At 50.6% G+C, this 26,602-nt stretch overlaps 2 protein-coding genes and 1 long non-coding RNA gene across 7 annotated transcripts; 1 reads left to right on the plus strand and 2 right to left on the minus strand.

Moving 5' to 3' along the window:
• Positions 1 to 1,312: 1,312 nt before the first annotated feature.
• Positions 1,313 to 4,649, minus strand: STOML2 (stomatin like 2). Of its 3 annotated transcripts, none has more exons than XM_082401492.1 (10): positions 4,491 to 4,649; positions 4,114 to 4,251; positions 3,545 to 3,644; positions 3,369 to 3,427; positions 3,176 to 3,277; positions 2,896 to 3,030; positions 2,592 to 2,736; positions 2,393 to 2,472; positions 2,016 to 2,144; positions 1,313 to 1,593 (listed from the first exon to the last, which is right to left on the minus strand). In XM_082401492.1, exons 1-10 carry the CDS (start codon positions 4,533 to 4,535, stop codon positions 1,456 to 1,458), a joined length of 1,071 nt encoding a protein of 356 aa, XP_082257618.1. In that variant the 5' UTR covers positions 4,536 to 4,649; the 3' UTR covers positions 1,313 to 1,455. The 3 variants fall into 3 exon arrangements, with proteins under 3 accessions (XP_082257618.1, XP_082257617.1, XP_082257619.1); XM_082401491.1 differs by having other exon boundaries at positions 3,545 to 3,683; XM_082401493.1 differs by having other exon boundaries at positions 3,545 to 3,709.
• Positions 4,650 to 5,562: 913 nt separating this feature from the next.
• On the minus strand, positions 5,563 to 16,815 carry ATOSB (atos homolog B). Of its 3 annotated transcripts, none has more exons than XM_082401454.1 (9): positions 16,696 to 16,815; positions 9,609 to 9,752; positions 8,388 to 9,357; positions 8,170 to 8,228; positions 7,873 to 7,978; positions 7,589 to 7,747; positions 7,196 to 7,264; positions 6,937 to 7,112; positions 5,563 to 6,819 (listed from the first exon to the last, which is right to left on the minus strand). In XM_082401454.1, exons 3-9 carry the CDS (start codon positions 9,279 to 9,281, stop codon positions 6,666 to 6,668), a joined length of 1,617 nt encoding a protein of 538 aa, XP_082257580.1. In that variant the 5' UTR covers positions 9,282 to 9,357; positions 9,609 to 9,752; positions 16,696 to 16,815; the 3' UTR covers positions 5,563 to 6,665. The 3 variants fall into 3 exon arrangements, with proteins under 3 accessions (XP_082257580.1, XP_082257579.1, XP_082257581.1); XM_082401453.1 differs by lacking the exon at positions 16,696 to 16,815 and adding an exon at positions 12,329 to 12,570; XM_082401455.1 differs by lacking the exons at positions 7,196 to 7,264; positions 16,696 to 16,815 and adding an exon at positions 12,329 to 12,576.
• Positions 16,816 to 17,131: 316 nt separating this feature from the next.
• LOC309633124 lies at positions 17,132 to 20,454 on the plus strand. The gene is made up of 2 exons (XR_014247320.1): positions 17,132 to 17,679; positions 19,808 to 20,454. It is a non-coding gene; the product is annotated as an uncharacterized lncRNA (long non-coding RNA).
• The last annotated feature ends 6,148 nt before the right edge of the window (positions 20,455 to 26,602 follow it).

Genomic DNA, 26,602 nt, shown 5'->3' on the forward strand with positions numbered 1-26,602 from the left:
AAAGCCCCTTACCTATGTTCAGGCCTCACCACCCTCTCCAGGACCACTGAAGTAGCCTTCTTACTGTCCTTCCAGCCTCCCATCTCTCCTTCAAATCCCCTGACCACATCGCAGCAGGACGGCTCCATCTGAAACTCTTATGTGATTACCTTAATCTTCTTAAAATTCTTCATGGGAAGGGGAAAAACCCTTCATGCCCCCCACTCCCAAGATAAAGTCCAAACTCTTTCAGGACCCTATCTCCCTGAGATTTGGCCCCTGCCACATAGTCACACCCCCTAACACCCCACCCATCAGCCACAGCGAACAACTCTGAATACTCCAACTTCTCTGGAGCCATGGGCCTTTGCATATTCCAGTCCCCAACCGTAGCCTGATGAAAGCACTGATTTTTCCAGCCTGAGCCCAATGTCCGAGTTGGTAACCTTGCTGCCCACAAAGTGATATATGCTCCTCCCCCAAGGATCCCTCAGCCAGAACTTTCCTCCACCTCAGCACTTACCACTTTGTAGCTCTGTTTCCTGTGAAAACAGGGACCATAGGATTTGGGTTCTTCTGTAACACTGAGCTTGGCACATGGTAGACATCATTGAATGTTTTTTTTTTTAATTTTTTTTAATTTTTTTACACAGAAGGTTCTTATTAGTTATCCATTTTATACATATTAGTGTATACATGTCAATCCCAATCTTCTAATTCATCACACCACCACCTGCCCCCCGCCACTTTCCCCCCTTGGTGTCCATACATTTGTTCTCTACATCTGTCTCTATTTCTGCCCTGCAAACTGGTTCATCTGTACCATTTTTCTAAGTTCCAAATATATGCGTTCATATACGGTATTTGTTTTTCTCTTTCTCACTTACTTCACTCTGTATGACAGTCTCTAGGTCCATCCACATCTCTACAAATGACCCAATTTCGTTCCTTCTTATGGCTGAGCATTGAATGTTTTTGAATGAACGAATGAGTGTCCTCAGTCCCTGAGGACCCTTTGAGCACTACTCCACCAGGACAGTCCTCTTTCCCATTAAAAACAACCCCAACACCTGCTCAAATTCACAGCCCTACACTTAGCAAGAGGGGGGACTACACTCCCCAGCTGGCAGTTCAGTAGACATGTGGTTTAATCCTTCCACTGTATCCCACAGCTTCTCCTGAAGACAGGCAGGATGATTTCACTTTACATGACATTTAATATTGCTCATGGAGGAATCAGTTCCCAAGACCTGACAGGACTGGAGGTGGCAGTGGTCATCCAAGGAGAACACCGGTGACTCTCCCAACTTCATTCCCCAGTCAAAGAGGACAGTTTTGGTTTGCCATTGGTGAGTTTATTACATGATTAAAGTTCAAATAAAAAAATAATAACCAAAATCTTGGCAGGGAGGCTAGAGCCAGAATCTGGGAGTGCTGCTTCCCTGTCCCCAGCCTCCCTGACCAAGCCCAGCTCCATTAACTCAGCTTGACTCGATCAAGTTCCTCATCAAGACTTGCATCTGTGCTCTGTACATCTCTGCTGCTCCTGCTGGAGACTGAGTCCTGGGCTCCTGGCACCGGGGCTTTGGTGAGGGCCCCATACACACCCATGGCCTGAGGAGAGGGACAGAGAGAGAGCCATGATGACACATGGCAGAAGGCATAGCCCAACCCACCAACGGCTCAAAGGAAGAAGGTAGAGCCAGGACCAGTAAGCTTGTTTTTCCTTTCTCTCTCTCAAGCCTCAGTCTTAAAAGCTTTGGAGTCGGTTCTAGGAATGTTACAAACTACCAGAGCAGGGTCACCCTCAAAATACTAATAAAGGCATCTGCAAAAAAAAAAAAAAAAAAGAAAGAAAGATGTCTCAAGAGGTTCCCTATTGCTAGGGATGAGTGGGGGTGTCTCATTCAGGGGATGAAGAGAGGTGTAGGTCTCAGGGCACTCTAGAGGACTCGATTGGGAAAGTGATGGTGGTGGTGGTAGCGTCTCAGTCTCTGGCACTGGTGCTCTATGCTGGGTCCTCAGGGCGCTCTAACCTGAGCCACCATACTGGTGACGTCGCCAGGGTTGGAGGGCAGCAGGATAGTGTTGGAGTCCTTGGCCAGTTTAGAGAATGCGCTGACATACTGCTCAGCCACAGTCAGTGAGGCTGCTGCATCTCCATTCTGTGGCCACAGGGAAGATAAAAATCAGAGATCACAGACTTGGATGGGGGGTCGGGGTGGGGGTGGGGGAGGAAAGGAAGTGGAGAGAAATCAGGTTCCTAGAAAGAGGATATGCAGATCACAATACAAGAGATCATGTAATGTGGCTCAATGGAACCAAAAAGGCAGGAATCTCTCCCAAGTGTTGATAAGAGAACCTCTTCTACTGCCAATTCCTGATCCCCAATCCCACCTAGGGGGTCTCTCACATGTTGTGTCAGAGCTGCAGCCAGGACGCGAATAGCTTCAGCTTTAGCCTTGGCCTTGGCCAGAACTGCACTGGCCTCTCCTGGAAGAAAAGAGACAGAGCTTGACCTATGAGGTCAGGGTACCCCAAAGCTCCTGTCCCAGTACCAAGCCTCAAAGACCCATACCCTGTTCATCCCTCAGCCTCTACCCTCTGCTGACCTGCTGCCTGATTTATTTGTTCAGCCTTTTCTGCCTCAGAGGCCAGGATCTGTGCCTGCTTCTTCCCCTCTGCCACGTTGATGGCCGACTCTCGAGTCCCCTCAGACTCTAGAACTGTGGCCCGTTTCCGCCGCTCTGCCTCCACCTAGAAGCCCCCAGCAAGCCCCATCAACAAGAAACCAGAGTAAAAGTAAACTCTTACACAGACCTGCAATTGTACCCATCACAACAGGGAAGGGAGTCCAGGTCCCTATGCAACTGGAGCATCCTGAAGTACTCTTCCCCATCCCTCTCTGGCCCCCACCTGCATCTGCATGGACTCTTTCACCCGGGGTGGCACATGGATATCCTTGATCTCATAACGGAGGCAGCGGATGCCCCAGCAGTCTGCAGCCTGGTTGATAGCATCCACGATGTTGGCATTCAGGGACTCCCGCTCCTGGAGGAAGAGAGGTGTAAGCTCCATGGCCTCAACCCAACCTTCAGGCGGCTAAACCGAGAAGGTCCCGGAACTGATCCCCAGAAAGGACTGAGAGTGCCAGGTATGTGTCTTCAAACCCTGACTCTGGCTCAGATCCCCTTACCCGGAAGACTTTGTCCAGAGAGAGTTTGCCGAGCTCTGATCTCATGGTTGTCTGAGCTAGCTGGGTGACAGCATACTCAGGGTCCTCCACGCCATAGCTTGCCTGAAAGGGGCATGGATAGTCTCAGTAGCTTGCGTGCAGGATTTCAGTGAGGAGAGCAACTCAGGAGCTGAGTAAAGCAGAGGGCAGATACCTTGTAAGGGTCCATGATGCGCAGGTAAAGGACTCCATCGATTTGCAGAGTTACATTGTCTGTAGGTGCAGGAGCAGGAGAGAAAGGAGGTCAGGCCTCCAGGTCCCAGTCAGCTCTTTCTCCTGCCACCACATCCTAATGGCCTCAGAGCACCCATGTCACCCCGCACCCCTCACCAAGAGTCACGGCAGACTGCTCAGGCACGTTGATGACAATTTCCTTGAGACTCTGCACATATCGGATCCGGTCTAACACAGGGATGAGGATATTCAAGCCCTGGGAAGAGGAGTCACAGGTCTTCAGAAGGATGGGGGGCTGTAGGGTTGAGATCGAAGCTAGGCCTGGAGTGGGTAGGGAGTCAACATAGATTCTGCCCAGAAAAACAGAAGGCTTGGGGTGTCACTGGTACGTAAGCATGTAAGGATAAGAATGTAAGGCTGGATCTCTGAATGGAAGGGACAGTCAAGGAGATAGGAGCCAGCAGAGTAGCCTTTTCCATGCAGACAGGTGGAGCTGAGAGGATTAATATAAGAGATTCCTAACGTGGGGCCTGTGGGATGCTAGGGCAATGGGAAAAGGTGGTAAGATGGGTATGACCGTCAGCAGTCTGGGCCCTGCCAGGTCTGGCCTGGGGTGTCAGAAGCCAAAGGTGAAGGCAGGCCCCAACGAGGTCTCACCCCATTCCCCCATGTCGTGAGGGAATTGGGATTCAGGCTGGCCCGGGGTGGGCAGAAGAGGTTCTCACAGGCTCCAGGATGCGGTGGAATCGGCCCATTCGCTCCACCACCCAAGCCTCCTGCTGCGGCACAAACAGCACCACGGTGTTTCGGGGCAATCCAGAGGAGGCGCGGCGCGCAGCGCGGCCAGAAGCCTGCACGGAGCCCTAAAGGGAAGACGAGGAGTAGCAGAGACCCAGTCGGCCGGGCACCCCGCCCCTCTCGGTGCCTGTCCCGGAGGCATGTCCTTAAACCGCGACCCTAAAGGGTTTTCGGAAAGGAACTCAGGCGAGTACCATAACCTCCGATCCCAGTTCTCTCCCCACACTTAGAATCTGGCCCCTTCCCAGTTGAAGACCCAGGTGATCTCTGGCCCGACCCTTAGAGAAGGATGCCTTGCACTCACCCTCAGCAAAAGGGCCCCAGACCCCCGCACCGCGCGCGCCAGCATTTCCCACTGCCACAGCGGCCTCCGGAACCAACGAGACGCGAAGCAGAGCGGTCGCTCTAGATGCCCGGACCTGAGCCTTTCCTCCCGTATTTCCACTCCCCCGGATGTACTTCCGGCCTTCCCTTCCCCCTTCCACACTCAGCCAATCAGCGTTACTCGGCCGAAGCGTGCATCAAGTTGCTCGCTGGGAGACGCAGACCTTCTAGAGAGGGCTCAAGGCTGGAGCTTATTCTTGTTCTCGCTGCTCAAGCCCAAGATCCCGAACACGGTGACCAAATGGAGGCTACTTTTCGCGTGCAGGTGGCCCAGAAAAGCTTCCCACAGAATTCTTTATCCCCACTGGAGACTCAGTTTACCCTTCTGAGCGTATAATCGCCCCCATCTTTCACCATAGCGACGAGCGATTGGAGCTGACTCATTGCCGTGGTTGCCATAGTGACATTCTCTGGTAGTCCTGCTGTGCTGTACCCAGCCCTCCCACTGGGGACTGACCCTATTCCCGTTACCATGGTGACTGGGCCTAACATTGCCCGGTGATTGGACTGAGGTTTCCCCCTCCCCTCTTTTCCCAAGGCATCATAGCTTTTTCTTCCTCTACCCCGTCAGGGTCTGTCAGGCCAGGTTCCCTCGCATACAGAGTCCAGCACACAGCCCCAACATTCAGCCTTCTCTGGAGCATGTCACCCTGCACACATCTCCGATGCTCTGTCACATCCATTAGGAGACTTGCACAGTCACCCTCATTTTACATATCAGAGCACTGAAGCTCAGAGGAGCTAAAATCATCAACAGAACCAGTGTAAGAATCCAGATCCGCATTCAGAGTTCAGCTTTTACAGCAGAACCTTCCCTACCACACCACCCCATTATGTGAAAGGGGCAAGACCAGACCCTAAGAATCATGGGGGCCTCCCCTAAGACTTCCCTGCCTCAGGCCTCTTTCCTGGGGAAAGGGCAGAGTCCCAGCTCTAGTTAGGCTCTCCATCCCCATTCCCATGCTCTCCCGAACAGAAAAAGTAAGGCTTAGTTCAAGTTTCAAACAAGAATTTATTCTTTCTTTCCTTCTTTTTTTTTAAAAAAAGTACCAGGTACAATTTTTTCCTGTTTTTTTTTTTTTTTTTCAAGTTTTAGCAAATGCTTGTTCCCCTCAGCCCAGCCCCAGGTATCAGGGCTAAGGCTGGGTCAGAGTCTAGAGTGGGGAATGGGGTAGTTGATAACTACATGACTGAGTTTGAGGGGTGCCCCTCACCCCAACTGAGGTAGGTGGGTCAGAGTCTGGCCAGGTGAGAGGAGGCACCCCAGTCCTTGGCCCTGACTCTGTCCCCTGAACACCTTCCTCAGTCAGGACCCCAAAGCAAGGAGACACAGGCAGAAGGAGAGAGACAACCAGAGTCTGAAGTCCTAGATGAGGGGTGGTTGACCCCTGTGTGTGTGTGTGTGCCTGCACGCATGCTCTCTCTCTCACACACATACACGTACACAGACACACGCACACACAGACACACACACACACAAGTTGGCCTTCAGAAAGAGGTGAGAGGGTCGGGGAAGTGAAAGGAATAAGGAAGGACAGGGGAAGCTGAGTCTTTGGCTGGTGACTCAGTCCTTCCGGGATACTTCTCGGCTCTCAGCTGAGGGAGAGCAGTTCTCCTACAGCCCCCATATCAGCTTCTTCAACTCCTGAGGTTGGAGCAATATCTGAGAGTGGGAAAGGAGGAGGGGCAATGCCAATTATCAGGTTTGGGACGTTACCAAGGCAATCCAATTTGAATAAATTATAAATTAAAATAAATAAAATAATAAGTGGCCCCTGCCCAGGACAGGGAGGCAACGCTGGCATGACTTGCCTGGGAACTTAGGACAACCTCAGGGTAGCTCCAGTTCCTCCCCACTACCGCAGCTGGCCTGGGAAATCCAAGGGAGGGGGCAGGCACGTGGAGTACCCAGAGTAGGGCAGAGTGTGGTAAGATCAGAAGCTTTAAACACCCAAATAATCAGTTTGGGCATGAGCGTGGTGAGGGCTTTAATTCAAGCCTGAAGGGTCTCTTGCACCTCTCCACGTGTTTGCTCTGCCCAGGATGGAGCAGGATGGGCAGGTCCTTGGCCCACATGGGTTCAGGGCACTGACAATCAGGGCAAAGGTGAATAACGTGGATTGTGAGGGGCCTCAGTCACAGCCTGCAGTTCGTAGGGGAGCCCTGTGTCCAGTTCCAGGCTCCGGCGGGAAAAAAGCAGGCGGATGTCTCCATGCAGGCTTAAGCGGCCTGAGCGGGAGCTCCGGAACCTGGGGGAGGACAGGGTGATCAGAGTAAGACCCCAGACTGTAGACAAGCAAGGAGAGATGCTATTCAGGGAGGACATGCCTGGGTTGTGGAAAGGATACCCAGGGCCCTGTCCTCACCTGAGGTGCAACAAGTAGCAGAGGAGGCGGCGGGTGGGGCTAGCATTTCCCTCCTCACCCACAGGCACCAAAAAGAGGCGATGACGCAGGAAGGTCACGTGGGCAGCAGGCATGTCCGAGAAGTCAAAGGTCACGAGGAACATCTTCACCACAGTCTGGTTGGGGTTAAATAAGGTCTGGGGACAGGAAGGGCAAGGTTGGTAGGGTCTAGGGGATGTTTTCCTGTCCCCACTCCCACTCCCCCTCAGGGAAAACTCACCACTTGGATGGTGCCCACCTTGGGCACGCTGTAACCCTTCCTCCCCAGGGGGTTCAGGTCCACGACGCCCTGGGAAGGTCACGGAGCCATCAGCCAAGGTAGGGTCTGGGAGATCCCTGAACACTCATCCATCTCCACAACCTCTCATTCTGGGACCTGGCCCCTCCCGTAGACTAGAGTTCTCCCCACCTGGCTCTGACTCTTAGGCGAGAACATCTAGAGAATACTACCAGAGCAGTTCTCCTGGGTTCCCTTACTCTGCTGGTCTCCGCCCAGGATGCCCTTCCCAATAAAGTCTTTTGCTTTGTCACTTAAAAAAAAAAAAAGAATACCCCCTGCCCCCAACCCCTCATGCCCCTCATGAGCTAACTTTGGGTTGAGGTCAGGTCATACCAGGAAGGGAGCCGGGGCATTTTGCTCAGAAACATCAAAGAAGGTGACAGTGACAGGCAGCGTGACATGCTGAGGGCAGTAGGATCCACTAGCTCCAATCTCTGCTGTGAAGCCCTCAATGTGGCCAGATGGTGCAAAGCGTCCTCGCAGCAATGATTCCTGGGGATGGGGTGGGAAAACATATTGTGAGACAGATGCTAGCTGTTTTCCTTACCCATCCAAGCCACACACACCACCATCCCTTCCCGCAAGATCCACCAATCAAGGAACCCAAGGGGAACTACCTCAAAGTTGCCCAACAGGGTACGGCTGACGGCGGGGGTAGGAACAGGGGAGGCACTGGCGGGGCTCAGCAGGCCTGGCCCCTTCCGGAGGCTTCGAAGGGAGCTCCTGGTAGGGGAGGGGACACACAAGTGGGTTGGCTTGAGGTATTCTGCTACGCTTGCTACTGTCCTTGGGCCCCACCATTAGCTACTACCTAGGGCTCCTTCCCTGAGGTCCCCCACCCTGAGGTTGGAAAAAGAATTACAGACATCCGCCCCATTTTCAGGGAGGGGCAGAGAGAGAAGCTGGTCACTTACAGCTTCAGGCGACAGGCACCTTTCAGCCTCCGCCCCATGGGACTGCAGTCTGTTGGGTCCTATGGAGAGGAAAGATTAGGGAAAGAGATTGGGTGGAGGCCAGCTATGTTTGGAGCAGGGGCTCATCACAAGCTCTCATAGGAACATCCTCCCAAGCCCATCACCTTTCCCCACACAGATGTCCACTTAAGAGCAGACCACTTCCTCTCCTGGCTTACCAGCACAGGCTCCTTGGGCCCAGGCAGCAGGTGGCTCCAGAAGGGTGTGGCTTTGGCATCAGAACTGATGGCAGCAGGAGGGTGGCCCAGGGTTCCCCGGCGCCTCCGAGGGGCTGGCCCCTCATCCTCAGAGCTGACATCCGGGGCTTCTCCAGCTGGAAGCAGCCTTCGCTTGGTGGGGCAGGGGCCTGGAGGTCCAGGGCCAGGGGGTGTGTGCTCGGGGCTGTGCCCATTGGCAGTGCCAGGGGACTCCCTAGGCCAGGGGCTGCCCCCATTGCCCACCCCAGCCACTAGGCTCTTACCCCCTATTTGTGCAAGACTGTGCAAATCAGTGTCAAGTGTGTGCAGCTGGCCCGGAGGGGCTGGCCCTGGGGACTCCCCCAGGGACCCCTGTCCCCCAGGATCTGGGGAAGCCCAGTCTCTGGTGTGCAAAGTACTGCAGGAAGCATTTGATGGGGGCCAGGGGGGACTCCGGGCCCCTGAAGTCCAAGGTGAGGTGGAGCTACCTCCCTGTTCCACAACACAGAGGCCATGATGGCAGAAATGTTGGCTGGCCACGCCCAGTCCCAGCCCCAGTCCCTCTGGGCCCCATAGCCCCAGAGTAGGTGGTTCTTCAGGGGGTAGTCCCTCTCTGGCCCCCAGCCCAGGGCCTCTCTTCAGCTCCCGGGGACCCTCAGTGGGTGGGGCTGGCCGTTTCAGGGCCCTATGAGGCTCGGAGGCACCAGCTGGAGGGGAAAAGATGGATACCTGGTAGACCCCGGGGGATGTTGCCCCCCCTGCCGGGCTGTAGCCCATGAGCAGGCCACCCTGGAGGGCCCCCTGCCTGACTGCAGGCTGTGAAGGGCCAGCCTCTGGCTCTGAGGATGGAGACGGCTCCGCCTGCACGTGGCGCATGAAGCCCCCCCTTAGGTCAGGGGGGACCCCCCCCAGAGCCTTTATGCTGGGCCTGGGCTGGGGGGCCTGGGGACATCTGTGCAAGAGAAGAGAAGAAAAGATGGTCAGGGCAGTCAGTGAATCATCTCCCTCCCAGGTGAATTTCAGATCCTCCCCTGGACTGAGGAGGTGAGCTTGTGAGGTTCCTGGGGGCGAAGGTTTCCCAATCTAATACCTCCAGATGGACTAATGGAATATAAAGGCCACTCTCAGAACTTCCGAGAAGGTGACACATTTAGCTCAGGTTTCTAACGGTACCTGCTTCCCCTCCCTCTCCCTGGCACTCACCCCGATGAAGAGGCCTTAAGCCTAGCTGTGTGTTCCCTCTTCCTGACTGATGCCTTGCTCTCCTAGCTTGCAGTCTGGTCCATGCCTGCTGCACTGGCGAGGTGACTGCCACCATTCCGTGCAGCTCCTAGGCTCAGCTGGACCCTGAGGAGAGAAAAACAGACATAAGCCAGGATCTCTGGAGCCAGCAGTAAGGCTGCTCTCCAACTGTCAGCTAATAGAGTATACCCCAGGACGTCCTCCTCCAGTATGAGAAGCCCTTCAGAAACAGAAGGGGCGGTCTTGGGATCCAGGGCCCAGAGAGCAGAACTGGGCTATACAAGGAGTCACAGAGAGGCAGGTCTTAGCTCATTGTAATAAGGATGTGACAAGTAAGTTGAGGCAGGATTACTACTTATCAGGGCCACCAGCTGGGGGACTCCTGCCCTGAATGAGAGGGGGAATGAGATACCCCAAGATCCAAGAGACCATGCCAACTGAGAGGTGGCCAAAGCAAGAATTCAACTCTCCTAGTCAAGGCCACTGAGTTGCACAACTCCTTCCCACATACCTATCTCTAAAGGGACAAGTGCCACCCCATAACCCTAAGGGCAGAGGTCTTACAGAAACTTACATCCCCATCAGTGCTCCTTAGAAGTACAAACCTCAGGTCAGCTCAAAGTGGGCCCTTCAGCATTAAACTCCCAATTGCCCCCAGCAGTCTGTCCCTTTAACAGGAAGCAACAAATCTAACCAAAAACAAGTCCAGAGGGGGTGGGGTGGGGGAGGAAGCACTGCTAGAAGGCACTTTCCAGGGCCTACCCCTCCCCCTACCTAGGCCCTGCAAACTAGTGATAAGACAGTGACAGTCAGAGAGCTGGAGTACCTCGCCACGCCTCCCCAACACATCCAACACCCAAAAACCAAAACCACTGCTTTTCTGTCAGGGTACAAGATGGTCTTCACTGACTAGTCCACCCTCAGGAGTCCATATTGGGTGAGGGGATGTCCAGTTGAAGGCCATCTTCCTTCATGGGAGAAAACATTGCCCCCCAGGATCAAGCTTATCCTTTGGTCAGTAGCCTGTGCTGCCTGCTATCCACAAAACCCGTTCTCATTCAAGGAATGTTCCCTTATGCCTATCGGAGTCTTAACCTTCCTTGGCTAGGCCAAATGCCATCCTCTCCATAAAGCCTACTCCGGCCACCCTGGACCATAAATGTCTGTCTCTTCTGAGACCTCTCCTATAGCAGTGCCACTATCTCCTGTAACCCAGTGACAGTTTTGCTTGCTCCTGTGGGTAAGACATCTTGTAGACTGACCATAGGGTTCTTGAGGATAGGTTTGTACTTCACTCCTCTGCCCAACTCCAAGCACAGGGGTAAGCACATAGCAGGGCTCAAAAAAGTAAAATGCAAGTCCCAGAGATCTGGGCAGCAGTCCTGACAGTGCGGAGAAAAACTCCCAGAATATGAGAGAAGCAGGGAGATTAATTGTTTAGGGAGAATCAGCAACAACAAAGATGGGGGTGGGACGCAGGGAGAAAGGGGAGCTTTGCATCCAGGGACTGAAAAACTCTCCTACCCCAACTTCCCATCACTGCACTATCCTACACTATCCTATTTCACCAAGTTCTCATTAGAACTGGAAGCCCTAAGAAAATTCTGGTTCCCTGTGGTGGGTGGGGCGTCTGGAAAGGGCAGAACGCCAATGGCAGCATTGTCAGAGGGTACGACCTGTACTCATCTCTTCCCTCCTTTCCTCTACCCATGCTATACAGATTCAGGAAGGGCTTTTTCCTTAGCACTCCCACCCCTAAGTTATCCCATCATCCCAGCTGACCTCTTGATCCCTTGCCCTAGGGAAGCCAGGTGATGACATGATGCCCTACTTGACCCCAGCATGGCTGGCATCTGCTCATTACCCCAGAGCCCTCTCAGTTCCTGCCCTGTCAATGAAAATCTCTGAGACTCACTTTCCTGCCACCCAGCCAGTCTGGCTCTAGACCATGGCTTCAAGCTGACTCATGGGGCAGGACTTGGTGGGGGAGGGGCGGGGTAGGCCAAATCTCACTCTGTGCAGGAGGTGGGCAGCAGCTGGCGTCAAACAGCTGTGCCAGGCTGTGGCTGGCAAGGACTACAGCTCCCAACATGCCAAGGGAGCAAGGCCAGCAAAAACAACAAGTCCCAGAATACCACGGGGTCTGTACCCTCAGACACCTGCTAGGCCTGGGAGGTGGGGTAGGTGGGTGTTGAGCTGCCAGGCTCACTCTCCCCTTCAGTATTAAAGATATCCATTTCTACCCTGATCAAGGAAGGTGGCAGGAAGGAGAATTCCTCTCCATGTGCTTTTCACCTTCACGCCGTTCAGAAGGAACTGCTGCCAGCTGCTCTACATTTTGTCCCTACACACGTCTACACTAGCTACGGGGGCTGTTCCCATGGACCACTACTGTGGGTAGGAAGGTTAACCTCTGCCCTCTCACCAACCCCTTGCCTCTCTGTGGCCTAGAGCCCTCCACCCTCCGTGGAAAGGAAGCAAATCTTAGCACCTCCTCCAAAATGAGCCCAGTAGACTCACCCCAGCACCCCGGCTCCAGGACTCCTTATTCTGACCGATCCCCCAACCCCTGCTTAGCCTCCCAGGTCCTTTCTCTCCCCTCTCCTCCCCAGAGCCTGGGACAGGCCCCATTCCCTACCGGGGCTTCGGAGATTTGCTATTTCCCCCTAGCACAAACTCACCCCGTTCCCAGACTGGCTCCGCCGCGGCGCCGCTGCTCCAGGCCCTTCCGTCCCGTCCCGGTCCCTCCCCTCGAATGCCCGACCCTCCCCACCACGGGCCCCCAACCCAGACAAAGGGTGGCTCAGCCTGAGCCTTGCTCTGCTAGGCTCTTCTCTGTTCAGCTTCGTGTGCAACACTAGCGGGCCCTGGCGCCCGCAGCCCCCAAGCCGCTGCCTCGCCCCTCCCCGCGACTGTCCCTCCCCGTGGGCGCCCGGGCTCCGCACTGCCGACTCCGCTGCCCCTCTGACTCACAGGCCATTTCCTACCAGCTGATGGGGCAGCCCGCCCCGCCCAGCGCCCCCACTCCCCCACCGCTGCAGCCGCAGCCGCCACGCCCCCCTCAAACTCCGCCCGCCATGGGCAGCGACCATGCTCATTGGCCTAAAGGAGGCCAGCCTCCCCACGACCTCAAGCGTGAGGCACGCCCCCTCCAAGAGACGCAAGCCCATTGGTCCACAAGGGGGGGGGACGGCCTACATAGGGTCGCTCCGCCCATCTCCTTAACCCCTCAGCTGCCGGAGTCCAAAGCAGCTCTCAGCCCTGCCTTTTAACCCTTTGAAAGACATAGGCCTCCCACTTTTCACCCCTCCCTTCCTCTTCAGAGGCAGGTCAGTAGGACGACCTAGGGCGTCCACAGACAAAGTTCGACAATCCCCAAAGTCAGCTTGCTCTTCCAACACCAGATCCCAAATATCCCCACTCCCGTTCATCTCTCCGTGCCTTGCAAACCAGAGGTCCAGAGACCAGAGGGCTGTTGAATCCCAGGAAGCTTCCTTCGTGCCAGGGCAGATGAAAAGGTCTTGAAGTGGGGTCTCATCTCCTTCCACTGAGAAATAGTATTGTTCCTCTCTTACTCTATATTGATGTTCTTTTGCCTTCATTAGAGGGGCCCCAAGGGCTCCTGAGATAGGGATACCTTTTAATTCAGGAACCTAGACATCATTCTTTGTGCCTCTAAACTTCCATTCTGAGATCAGGCTGCTTCAGCCCTTCTGCACTCTTTCTATTCATCAGCCCCTGTTCAAGGAGGCAGAGCACCCAGGGGAAGAAGTGGGATAGGAAGGCTTCTGCCCAGAGTAGGGAGAAATATGCCCAGCTCTTCTGACAGAGCTCACCCCCATGACTCACAGCTCCCTCGAAACTCCCTCCCCTCCCCCTGAGTCACTGGGCCCCAAGCCCAGCCCAGACCCAACCAAATTAAGTGGCAGCAGAACCAGCGTTCCTAATTCTTATTCTCTTATCCTTTAAATGACCAGGATGGAAATCTTTGCAAGGATTAGACATTAAAAGACACTTTTTAGAGGGACTGATCTACGGGCAAGCTAAGAAAATAAACAGTCCTGCCTACCTTTTCCTCTGCACTTGTGAAGTCAGACAGTTTGGAGCTTAAGAGGTTTCTAAGACTCAGGTCTTCCACAAAACAAGAGGCAAACACCAGAGCCAAAAGAGGAAAGACTCAAACTGAGACCCTAGAGAATTAGCATCAGCCAGGGCAGGCTCCCTGGCTGTGCCTCCAGAAGAGTGGGAGTGCATTCTTTTATAGTTCAGAAGTCACAGAAGCCCCAAGGTCCTTGTTTCTACCTTGCTTGTAGTGGTGGGCCCTAAGGGCCCTGAGGTTGTCACTGGACAGTAAAATGAGGCTCTCCTCCCCTACTTCCTCCCTGTGCCCTAGACTTAGGAAGGACAACCAAGTAACAGTTCCTCTAGCCTCCTTTCTCCTTACCTCAGACCAGGGGAAAAACGCTGAAAAAGAACCCAGTTGCCGTGGACTGACTTCCTTGCTGGTTCCCTAATGCTAAGGAACGGGATTTAGGAAGTTTTCAGTACCCTGAACAAAATTGCAGAGTACCAATGTAAAAGCCCACTTACCTTAGTAAAAGCTTACTGGGAAGACAGGTAGACACAGAACACTGTAGAAAAGGAGTAATTCCTTGGTTACCCCACCTTGTTCTATCTAACTGCCACTACCATAGGCCCAGGCCTTAGTTATTTGCAAAAGTCAGGGGGCAGTAGTTCAGGGGGAAGGATCAAAGATGTTCTAGGCCTCAGTGTGTACCGGTACAATCAAGAGGCTTTACCTAGCTGCCCTAAATTCTTACCCTGCTTTATTTTTTTCATAACAGTTATCACCAGCTGACACTTCTCCCTCTTTCCCCTTCCCCCTCCCTCTCCCCCCCTTTCTCTCCCTTCCCTGCCACACACACATTTATTTCTCCCCCTATTAGAATGGAAGCTCCATGAGAACAGCAACTTTGTCCATTTTGTTCATGCTGGTATTCCCAGAATCAGCATCAGTGCCTGGCACATAATAGGTGCTCAATAAACACTGGCTGAAAGAAACAATGAGCTCTGGGCTGAGTAAAGAGCAATCAGAAGACCAGGATCCTAACACCTGCTCTTTCACTGTGAGACCTGGAGAAAATCTCTGTCTCTTTATTTATTTCCAAATCTGTAAAATGAGCATTTGTATAGACAATGACCATTGAGGGCCTCTACAATTCGGACCTCATACTGCTATAATTCTAATGGCTGCTGTTCACTCATATCCATTTTCAGAGGATGGGTCCAAGCATCTGAATGCCCTGCTGCTTGTACCGAAGCAGAAAGTCTATATACTCCAGCCTTTGCACAGCAAACTGATGCCCTTTCTCTTCACGCTCCACCCACTCACACAAATGCCTCAGTCTTGAGGAAGCTGGAGTGAGTCCGCCCTAAGCCCGCCTCTCAGAGAGACAGTCTGGGAAGCTGTGTTGCCATAGCAATCAGCTCCTCCTCAAAGGTTTCAGCCTGCCCTCCTTTACCCCACCCTACCCCACGGCTTTGTCTGGCTTCAGCACCCCCTCCCTCCCCAGCCAGTCTCTCAGCCAGAGGAGACTGGCTTGGGGCCCCTTTCAGCAACACTGTCACACTCATTCAGCCACTGTGTGGAAAACAGGGCTTTCTCACCCTCTCCCAGCCTGCCCAGGGGCAAAAAGAACTCTGGCACTACATCAAGTCCCCTCAGGGAACCAGAGGAGCTGCCACAAGGACTAGGCCCTAGTCTCAGTTCTGATAGCTTCCAAGCCAGGAGGGCGGGGAGCCATTCCCTCTCCCTCCCCCAGCAGAGACTGGAACCTCACATCCCTTCCCAAGTTCAGCCGACAATAGTGGCCCACCTCTCAAAACATGCCTCATAGACCTTCAGTACTTCTCACCATTTCCCCTTCCCAAAGAAGCCCAGAATTTTTGAGGGGCCTAGGGTTCCCTACCCAGGAGAAGGAAAAGTGTGGGGAAATCAGTTTGTGGCAAGTGGTAAAAAGGTGTCTACCATTCACTTGGGGGGCTGTCGGGAGAGACCTCTGCAGTAGTGAGGGAGAGGTCTGGGCCTTGCTGCTGGTTACTTAGGTCTCTGGCCACGGAGTTCGAAGTCTGGGGCAGGGCACAGCTCCTAGACAGGCAAGGACCAGGCCAGGCCCCAGGGTGAGGAAGGAAGTGGGAAATGAGCACACCCAGAGCATAAGGGCAGGGCAAAGTGGGGGAGGAGGGGGAAGACAGGGACCAAGGCAAGCTTCTAGGAGGAACAGGAACTAGAGTGGGGGGTTAACAGGAACCGAAGCAGGGGAAGGGTCCCCAGGGACACCAGCTAAGGGGAAAAAACCTGTCTCAGCCAGACAGATCCAAAGCCGACTGAGTCACACAAGCCCTAGTGGGAAGTGGGGCCTGGATCCTCTCTAAGAGTGCTCAGGCCTGAAGGTGGAGTTAGGAGCTGAGGAGCCAGGAACACTACAGACTGGCTTCTTCACCCCACTAATTCCATCACCCTCATTCCTGAAACACAGTACACAAACATCTTCCCGGAGTCTCTACAATGCCCCCAGACTTTCTCAAAGCACTAGGGGTTCTTCCCTCCCCAGATGGGACCTGCTACCCCTTCCCCTCACTCAGTGCCCACAGCCCCATCCCTTCTTCCTCCACACAGTCCCTCCCACACTCCGGACCACCAGCCCTTCTCCATCACACGACACCCCCCCCCTTTCCCTTAAAGCGCTTCAGATCCCCTCCCCCTCAAGTGTCGTCTGAACCCTCCACTTCAGATAGCGACCTGACCCCCTCACATTGTACTTCCCACCTCACAAAGCACTCCCGCTCCTCCCCCGCAAGGGCTACTGGAGAATGCACCTCCTAGCCCCTACACTGAGCCCCCAACTCCTCCCCCAACTGTTTCACTCCACCCCCACCCAGCATTTCTCTAGATCCTCTCCTTCCCTAACGTGATCCCCACCTCCTCATGTCTGCCCAAGCGCACCCCCGTCCTTGTCCCTTCTTCCACATGCACCCCGCCACACACCTGTAGTTCCGTGAGTCCCGTTGCACCTGGGGAGGTAATGCCTTGGGGCAGTTACACAGCAGCCCTAGCTGCAGCCTCGGCCTGCAAACCTCGCCCCTTTGGTCCGAGCCCCGCCCCCGCAACGACGGGACCCACCCTCCCCCTTGTCCCACCTCCCACCTTCCCCTGGCTCCTCCCCCCTCCCAGTTTCTTTAATCCTGGGGCTCCTCCCCTGTAATCCAGGTCCCGCCCCTCTATGGCCCCGCCCCTTCTCCTCTCGGCGTCTCCCCATTGAACCTCTGCTTGTCCCTCATCCCACCCCTGATCCCCGCCCCCTTTTGGTCTCTCCGCCTTTCACTAGGACCCGCCCCCTCGGATTCCAGGCTGGCAGAACCCGTGCCAGGCTCCCTTCCCGTGCTAGCCCCCTCCCATCTCGGGGCCTCTCCTCCCCCCGCCCCTTCTCCCGCTTGTCTCACCCCGGCGCTGGCTCTCCAGCCCGGAACCGCTGGCTCTGATTGGCTGCGGCGGCCCCAATGGATGGCGGAGGAGACAAAGTGATGGCTGCAGGTCGCCTGAGGTCCCACCCCGGCCACGTGCGGCTTCTGTGATGACAGGTCTAGAGGGGCGGGGCCTCGGCCCGCAGTGGGCGGCCTAGGCTGACCGGATCCGGCCAGAGGTGGGGAGCCAGAACCGGCGCCAAAGCGTCAGCCTGTGGGCGCCGAGCCTGGCTGGGGCCCTCCTAGGCTTTCGAGCTGGTGTGAGCTGCCTGCGAAACTTGAAGCTCTTAGTGAAGCCGTCTACGTTAGCGCGCGTATTTGCCCTAATGGGGGAGGTCTGTGGGGTTTGCAAAGTAGTGCCATGAGTCTCAGGATTCTGTGAAAATGCGGGAATCTGATTGGCGGGGTCTCAAGATTGTGAGGATGACCAGTTTCTGCAGCCTACGCTTTGCGGGAGATTCTGAGTTCTGAGAGGCTGGCAGTACGAGTCAGATCTGTACCTGTGGAGGTAGGTCAGCAAGAAGTCTGTAAATTTATGAACCTAAGTGTTAATACGGAGTTATGGGAGCCTGCAATCGCCGGAGAAAAGAAGAGCCTTTGCTTTGTACAAGTGTCGATTGAACTATGTGACAGTTACATATATTCTGTAATTTAATTAGCTCTTGAATCTTCTCTACAACTACCCCCAGCCCCACGGGTTCCCGAGATACAGCAGGGGAAGTCGACGCTTTACGAGCTACCGGTAGATGGCAGCACAGGGCCCTTGCAGAACTGAGTGGCTCTGAGCCCAGTGCCTGGCGGGCTTCTCTCTGGAGCCGGCGGTATTGATGGCTGTGCGATGGACTGGACTTGTTAAAGTTTTCTCAAAGTCTCAGATTCTTTAGATCTAAGTCTAAGAAAAAAAAAAAAAAAAGACATGTTTTATGTAGTTTATTTGCAGCTTGTTCCTTTAGAGAAGGAGAGATTGTGTAAATGTTGTCTATGCACAGGGCTTACTCAAATAGCCTTCCTGCTTTTATAGATATAATCTTGGTGAAGAAACAAACTTTCCCTATTTTAGTTGAAACTGAGATGGTAGTTGGGGGTCACCGTTTCCTTTGAGATTAAATAAAATTGCATCTAGCCCTTTACCCCATATTCAGTGGGAAGTCAGTGCCATCCTGGAGCCTTCTGTGAACTCCAGGACTGGGGAGGACCTTGATTTCTCATGACCATTCTTGGCCTAGAGTCCCTGGCCCTTGCTGAATCTGTAATTCACTGGTGTTTCGCCTCCCACAGCTGATCTTTCTTTTTTTTTTCTAACCTAGACATGGAATTCTTTTTTCCCCCAAAACCTCTCATGGGAGGCATTTGTGAATGGCAGGCTTTACTGAAGCTTTGGAGGGTGATGTAAGGGGTAGAAAGATATCTACCCAAACAATTAAAATTGAATATTTGAACATCCCAGTTCCTTAAATATTCTTAAAAGTCCTTCATCCATCTCAGGATACATCTCAGGATATTTTTTTGACCCTCTCTCATATTCCCACCCACATCTCTCTATTCACAATGCTTTATTAAGCCAAACAAATTTTCCATACCCATCTCTTCTGGGAGTTTATATTTGCATATCAAAAGGCTCATTGTTATAGAAGACAAAACCCTTAAAGAAAACCTTAGTCTCTCTGACCCTAATCCTGAAGGGATATGTTCTTTTTTGGTAAGGAAAATAAATTAGCAGCTCATCGGAGCATTATTCACTGTTTTAAAACAAGTTACTTTAAGATCTGTGTGCCTCCTTTCCCAGAAGATAGGCCATATATTGTAATAACAAAAAAAAGAAACATTTAATACTTACAAATTGTTGAAAGACCTCTGTTTTGAGATAATGCTGATTTGCTTTTTATCTTTCTGTTAAAGAATTGTTTCTCAAGTGAATTAGGAGAGCTGTAAATGTGTGTCACTAAGGAGACCTCAGTTTTGCCTCAGGAGAGATTGTAAAAGATCTGAGGACAGCTGACATCTGCCCTGCTGCCCCTTTCCCCTTATTTGGTGGTAGAGGCCACTAGTCTGCAGGGCCCAGGCTGCAAGCATACTCTTTTGGAGTTTGCCTCCAAACTGCAGGAAACATCAATTTAGGATCCAAAATGGTTTGAACAATTAAAGATTCCGTTAGTGTTCCCTGGTACGCCCACTGCAAAGAAATGTTTGATTGTAGTAGCTGAAGAAATATGTCCAAAGAAAATAAAATTTTAACTATTCACCTTTTGGTGAGAACATTTGCTTGGAGAGTTGAGGACATTGGAAGCTTAAGGATAAACAAAAATTATTTTCTCCATTTATAAAAGGCAAAGGGATGATTTACCCTCTTCCTCTTTCTTAGAGTGTTTTCTTGGAGACATGGTAAATCTGAGTCCTTACTCTAGCCTTGGGGATAAAGATAAATCTCTCTAGGGATTAAGTCTAGTCTCCAGTTTTTACAGTATAGAGATATCTCCTAGGTTGTGGACCAATGATCTCTAGATATTTAAACAAGGGTCTCTTTGGAGATGTATAGGAGATTATTAAGAGGTGCAGCCTTTTGTCGCTTGAGGAGATATTGTTCTTTCTTCTGCTTTGCTGTATAAATTATGTGAGATTTTATTCTAATTTTTCAGGCTACCTTATGTTGCAGAAAAATGGAGAACAAGAGAATGGTCATGTCCCAGGTCTCAGGTGAGTTCCTGGGATGGGCCACCAAGTGAGGGTCCTTGGCTTTGCTCAGGAAAGAATTCAAGAGTGAGCCATGGTATCATCTCACACCGGTCAGAATGGCCATCATCAAAAAATCTAGAAACAATAAATGCTGGAGAGGGTGTGGAGAAAAGGGAACCCTCTTGCACTGTTGGTGGGAATGTAAATTGATACAGCCACTATGGAGAACAGTATGGAGGTTCCTTAAAAAACTAAAAATAGGGGCTTCCCTGGTGGTGCAGTGGTTGAGAATCCGCCTGCCAATGCAGGGGACACGGGTTCGAGCCCTGGTCCGAGAAGATCCCACATGCCGCGGAGCAACTGGACCCGTGAGCCACAACTGCTGAGCCTGCGCGTCTGGAGCCTGTGCTCCGCAACAAAAGAGGCCGCGATAGTGAGAAGCCCGCGCACCGCGATGAAGAGCGGCCCCCACTTGCCGCAACTAGAGAAAGCCCTCGCATAGAAACGGAGACCCAACACAGCCAAAAATAAATAAATAAATTAATTAATTAAAAAAAAAAAAGAAAAAGAAAACTAAAAATAGAACTACCATATGACCCAGCAATCCCACTACTGGGCATATACCCTGAGAAAACCATAATTCAAAAAGAGTCATGTACCACAATGTTCATTGCAGCTCTATTTACAATAGCCAGGACATGGAAGCAACCTAAGTGTCCATCAACAGATGAATGGATAAAGAAGATGTGGCACATATACACAATGGAATATTGCTCACCCATAAAAAGGAACGAAACTGAGTTATTTGTAGTGAGGTGGATGGACCTAGAGACTGTCATACAGAGTGAAGTAAGTCAGAAAGAGAAAAACAAATACCGTATGCTAACACATATATATGGAATCTAAAAAAAGAAAAGAAAAGAAAAAAAAATGGTCAGAAGAACCTAGGGGCAAGACGGGAATAAAGATGCAGACCTACTAGAGAATGGACTTGAGGATACGGGGAGGGGGAAGGGTAAGCTGGGGCAAAGTGAGAGTGGCATGGACATATATACACTACCAAACGTAAAATAGATAGCTAGTGGGAAGCAGCCGCATAGCAGAAGATCAGCTTGGTGCTTTGTGACCACCTAGAGGGGTGGGATAAGGAGGGTGGGAGGGAGGGAGATGCAAGAGGGAAGAGATATGGGGACATATGTATATGTATAACTGATTCACTTTGTTATAAAGCAGAAACTAACACACCATTGTAAAGCAATTATACTCTAATAAAGATGTTAAAAAGAAAAAAAAAAGAGTGAGCCATGGAATTCCCTCGTGGTCCAGTGGTTAGGACTCCATGCTTCCAATGCGAGGGGCATGGGTTCGATCCCTGGTCAGGGAACTAAGGTCCCTCATACCACACTCGGCACAACCAAAAAAAAAAAAAAAAAAGAGTGAGCCATAGTAAAGTGAAAGTGGATTTATTTAGAGAGAATGTGGTTCCTCTCAGAAGGTGAGGGAGGCCCAGGGCTGTGGGGGTGGTTAGTTTTTATGGGCCGGGTAATTTCATAAGCTAATGAGTGGGAGGATTATTCCAATTATTTGGGGAAAGAGGTGGGGATTTCCAGGAGTTGGGCCAGTGCCTACTTTATGGCCTTTTATGGTCAGCCTCAGAACTGTCATGGCTATTAAAAAAAAAAAAAAAAAAAAAGGGACTTCCCTGGTGGGCTGTGGTTAAGAATCTGCCTGCCAATGCAGGGGACACGGGTTCGAGCCCTGGTCTGGGAAGATCCCACATGCCACGGAGCAACTAAGCCCGTGCGCCACAACTACTGAGCCTGCGCTCTAGAGCCTGCGAGCCACAACTACTGAGCCCACCTGCCATAACTACTGAAGACCACGCACCACAACAAAGAGAAGCCACCACAATGAGAAGCCTGCGCACCTCAACGAAGAGTAGCCCCCACTTGCTGCAACTAGAGAAAGCCCACGCACAGCAACGAAGACCCAACACAGCCAAAAACAAACAAACAAAGAAATAAATTTATTAAAAAAAAAAAAGAACTGTCATGGCACGGGTGGGTGTGTCATTTAGCATGCTAATATGTTAGAATGAGTGTATAATGAGGCTCAAGATCTACTGGAAGTCAAATCTTGCACCATCTTGGGCCTAGTTGGTTCTAATTTTTGTTGTATCCTCAATGGCTGTGTCATTCTTTTAATGGTTGTGCCCTGCCCCCTTCCCTCCTGGGTCACTTACATGCATGTAATCTGTTAGTGCTTACTAAATAATAAAGTATGTTCTTTTTCTATATTGGCAAGAATCGGTCTTTTTGCTAGCAGGATTGTTTTATTTCCCCAGTAACAGCAACACAGTAGCCAATTTAAAAGCAAAGCAGGGACTTCCCTGGTGGTGCAGGGGTTAAGAGTCTGCCTGCTGGTGCGGGGGACACAGGTTCGAGCCCTGGTCCGAGAGGATCCCACATGCCACAGAGTAGCTGGGCCCGTGAGCTGCAACTACTGAGCCTGCACTCTAGAGCCCGTGAGCCACAACTTCTGAGCCCATGTGCCGCAACTACTGAAGCCCATGTGCCTGGAGCCCTGCTCTGCAACAAGAGAAGCCACCGCAATGAGAAGCCCTCACACCACAACGAAGAGTAGCCCCCACTCACCCTGCAACTAGAGAAACCCCATATGCAGCAATGAAGACCCAACACAGCCAAAAATAAATAAATGAATAAATAAATTTATTTAAAAAATTTTAAAAATTAAAAAAATAAAAAAGCAAATTATTTCAAGCTGTTTTCCTTTAATTTAATTTAATTTAATTTATTTATTTGGCTGCGTTGGGTCTTTGTTGTGGCACGCGGGCTTCTCTCTAGTTGCGTGGGCTTCTCTCTAGTTGCGGCATCTGGGCTTCTCTCTAGTTGTGGTGCACGTGCTCAGTAGTTGCGGTGTGCGGGCTTAGTTGCCCCGCAGTATGTGGGATCTTAGTTCCCCAACCAGGGATCTAACCTGCATCCCCTGCTTTGGAAGGCGGATTCTTAACCACTGGACCACCAGGGAAGTCCCTCTACTCTAGTTTTGCTGCTTTGGGATTTATAACTTTTTTCTAATTTTGCTAATTTTATAGGTTGAAAGTCATTTGTTGGCTGTTTTAATTTGCAATTTCTTTTGAATTTGTTATAGGTTAATGAATCTTCTCCTAAATGTTAGACATTTTAAAGGAGTGTCTACAACTTATTACCTTTACTTCTTTTACTCTTTATCACTTTTCAGTACAGATTCGGTCTCTGCCTTTGAAACCTTTCAAAGGTCACCTGTTATATTAGTCATGATTCTTAGTTGCAAATGAGCACTCTAGCTAGTTTAAGAAGAAAAAAACTGGGGTTATTGGAAAGTTCATTTAATCTCTGGGAGGCTTAGAGGCTAAGCAGTCAAGAACAAGAAGTACCCAAATTACACCACAGAACTGCACCAGCAAAGACCCCACTGCGCAACAAATGTCACAGTGGTCACTTAGACCAGACCATCTATCACTACTGACTCTGAAAGTTGGAGGCCCAAACACTGCCTTCTCCAGAAAATGTATCCCATAGGGCACCTGCCTCCTCATGCTGGCTCCTTCTGTTTTGAAGCCTGAGGTGGGGGAAGGAAGCCAGTGGGAAACTGGGAAAATGAATTTCTAGCTCCGAGAAAAGTGTCATCCATAATGTGTTTAGAGATATTGTGAAGCTCCCAAAATGACAGTTGTCTACCATAGCAATGACCTCAAATTGCCAAATTCAAAGGCGTTTGCCCAGTCCTCAAAATCTCTGCAGCATAACAAGAAGACAAATAGCCTAGTTAAAAATGGGCAAAATACTTGAATAGGAGGCATTTCACCAAAGAAGGTACATGAATGTTTAAGAAGCATACGAAAAGGTGCCCATCATTATTTGCCTTTAGGGAAATGCAAATTAAAACCATGAGATCCTATTACATACATACATATCTAAAATGGCTACAATAAAAACACAGGTAATACCAAGTGCTGGTATGGATATGGAGAAATTGGAATCCTTATACATTGCTGGTGGGAATGAAATATGGTGTAACTACTTTGAAAAAGTTTGACAGTATCTTATGTCCACACAGAGACCTATATGTGATTATTCATGGCAACATTATTCTTAATAGCTCCAAGCTGGAAACAACTCAAATGTCCATCAAATGATGAACAGATAAACAAAATTCTACCCATGCAATGGAAGGTTATTCATCAATAAAAAGGATGAAGTATTGATAAATGTTGCAACATGGATAAATATCAAAAACCTTATGTTAAGTGAATGAAGCCAGACACAAAAGACATAGGTCTTTGTGTCATTGTATAGCTCCATTTATATGAAAGGTACAGAAAAGCAAATCTGTGACCAAATCAGGTCCGGCTGCTTGCCACTCAAAAATCAATACTCGGGGACTTCCCTGGTGGTGCAGTGGATAAGACTCTGTGCTCCCAATGCAGGGGGCCCGGGTTCAACCCCTGGTTGGGGAACTAGATCCCACGTGCATGCCGCAACTAAGAGTTTGCATGCCACAACTAAGGAGCCTGTGTGCCACAACTAAGGAGCCCGCAAGCTGCAACTAAGTAGCCCGCCTGCTGCAACTAAGACCTGGTGCAACCAAATAAATAAATAAATATTTAAAAAAAAATCAATACTCAAGAGAGGCAAATGTTGGTAGAAAGGAAAGTTGCTTTTAATCAGAATGCCAGCAATCTGGGGAGACGGTGGATTCAGTGTCTCCCAAAAACCACCTCTGAAGATTCTGCTCAGCGATGAAAAATTTTAAAGGGTAAAAGGGAAGTAATCTCAGTTAATCATTGAGATAGGGGGACAGAGTCGTTGCTGTCCCCCACTGTGTGCAGGCTTGTCTCACAGGCTTGTAGATGCTATCTTGTCACACAGTTTGTTCATATAGTTTGTTGGCGAGATTACTGAAGGGGAAGCTAGGGAAGAGATCTGGTCATCTGTTAATTACTTATTTTTCATTTCTATTTCTTTGATCTATGGAAAGCACCAATAGGTTAGGCAATGTATTCTGTGATGAAAAGATTTGAAAGCTGTGTTAGGGCCGAAGTTGAGTAGAGCATGGGGGTGCCTGGTTTAAGGTTAGTGGCAAGACAAAGGGCCTCCTGCAGAGAGCTCTTTCCTGCCAAAAACTGTTTACAAATCTATAGAGACATAGAGTAGACTAGTGATTGCCTGGGGTTGTGGATCGGAACACAGAATGGCTGCAATGGGTACAAGGGACCTTTGGAGGGGGCAACGGAAATATTCCAAAATTGGATTGTGGTAATGGTTGTGCAACTCTGAAAATTTACTAAAATCACTGGATTGTACACTTAAAACAGGTGGATTTTATGATATGTAAATTATATCTCAATAAAGCCATTGAAAAGAAATCTCTGCAGCATTCAACAATATTTAGTAATGACAAAGATTCTCTTGTTGACCAAACTCTAGCTGGGCTCCTCTGAGCCCTCTTCTTGGCTTGTCCTCAACCTCAGCCTACAAACGCTGAAAAAAACACTAACATAGTTTCTAATAGCTCAAGGTTGCATCCCTAAGGATGACTCTTAAAGCACCTGCCTGAGAAAACTCAAGGCTGCCAAAAAAATTTACTGTTTGTTCCAGCCAACACCTGAAGTTAGGGCCCCTGTCTCCCAGTCTCTGTGGGAGGGTAGGAGCCTGACTTCAGTAAGCACTAGTTAGCAAACCCAGCTGGGTTTTGCATGGACCAATCCCCTTCCTTCCTAGGTCTTGTAATTTTTCACTTCTCTGACTCTACTGAGCCCAACCCCCCAACCTCCTCCCTGTTCCTTCATTCTCCCAGTCATCTCTGTACAAATTGAAGTTGAGTTCAGTTCACTCTAGACTATTTTCCCTATTGCAATAGTATATTACTGATTGAAATCTGTCCTTACCACTTTGACTAGTATCCAGCTTTATCTTTTTTTAAATAAATTTGTTTATTTATTTATTTTATTTTTGGCTGCGTTGGGTCTTCATTGCTGTGCTTGGGTTTTCTCTAGTTGCGGTGAGCATGGGCTACTCTTCGTTGCAGTGCGTGGGCTTCTCACTGCAGTGGCTTCTCTTGTCGCGGAGCATGGGCTCTAGGCTCACGGGCTTCAGTAGTTGCAGCACACAGACTCAGTAGTTGTGGCTTGCGGGCTCTAGAGCTCAGGCTCAGTAGTTGTGGCACACAGGCTTAGTTGCTCCGCAGCATGTGGGATCTTCCCGGACCAGGGCTCGAACCCGTGTCCCCTGCATTGACAGGTGGATTCTTAACCACTGCGCCAGCAGGGATGTCCCTCAGCTTTATCTCTGACAATAACTAATCCTTAAAGCATTCTCACTCACTCATTCATTCATTCATTTATTCTAGTCAACAAATCTTTTGGGGGCACCTTTGCCAAATGTTGTGCTATGTGTTACAGAAAGATAGAGAAAACATCCTTTGCTGTTGAGGCGTGCTGAGTCTAAAGAAAAGACAGATGTGCAATTACTCTTCAATAAGATAAGATTTATAATGGAAGTATATACAATTGGTTTACTTATTTTCCTGTTTTCCCTCTCTGACCATTCCGTTCCTGTCTCCCTACTCTTGGTAGGTGTCCTCTGCAAGCCGACCTTTGTTCCCTTCTCATTCTATAGCCTCCTGGCAACATTATAGCGCCAACTCTCAAGCTCTTTGCAGCTTCTTCTTAAATACCTGTACAGGTTGAATGTTTT

This window comes from Balaenoptera borealis (assembly GCF_965194805.1).
Source record: "Balaenoptera borealis genome assembly, chromosome: 8".
NCBI classification, from domain to species: domain Eukaryota; kingdom Metazoa; phylum Chordata; class Mammalia; order Artiodactyla; family Balaenopteridae; genus Balaenoptera; species Balaenoptera borealis.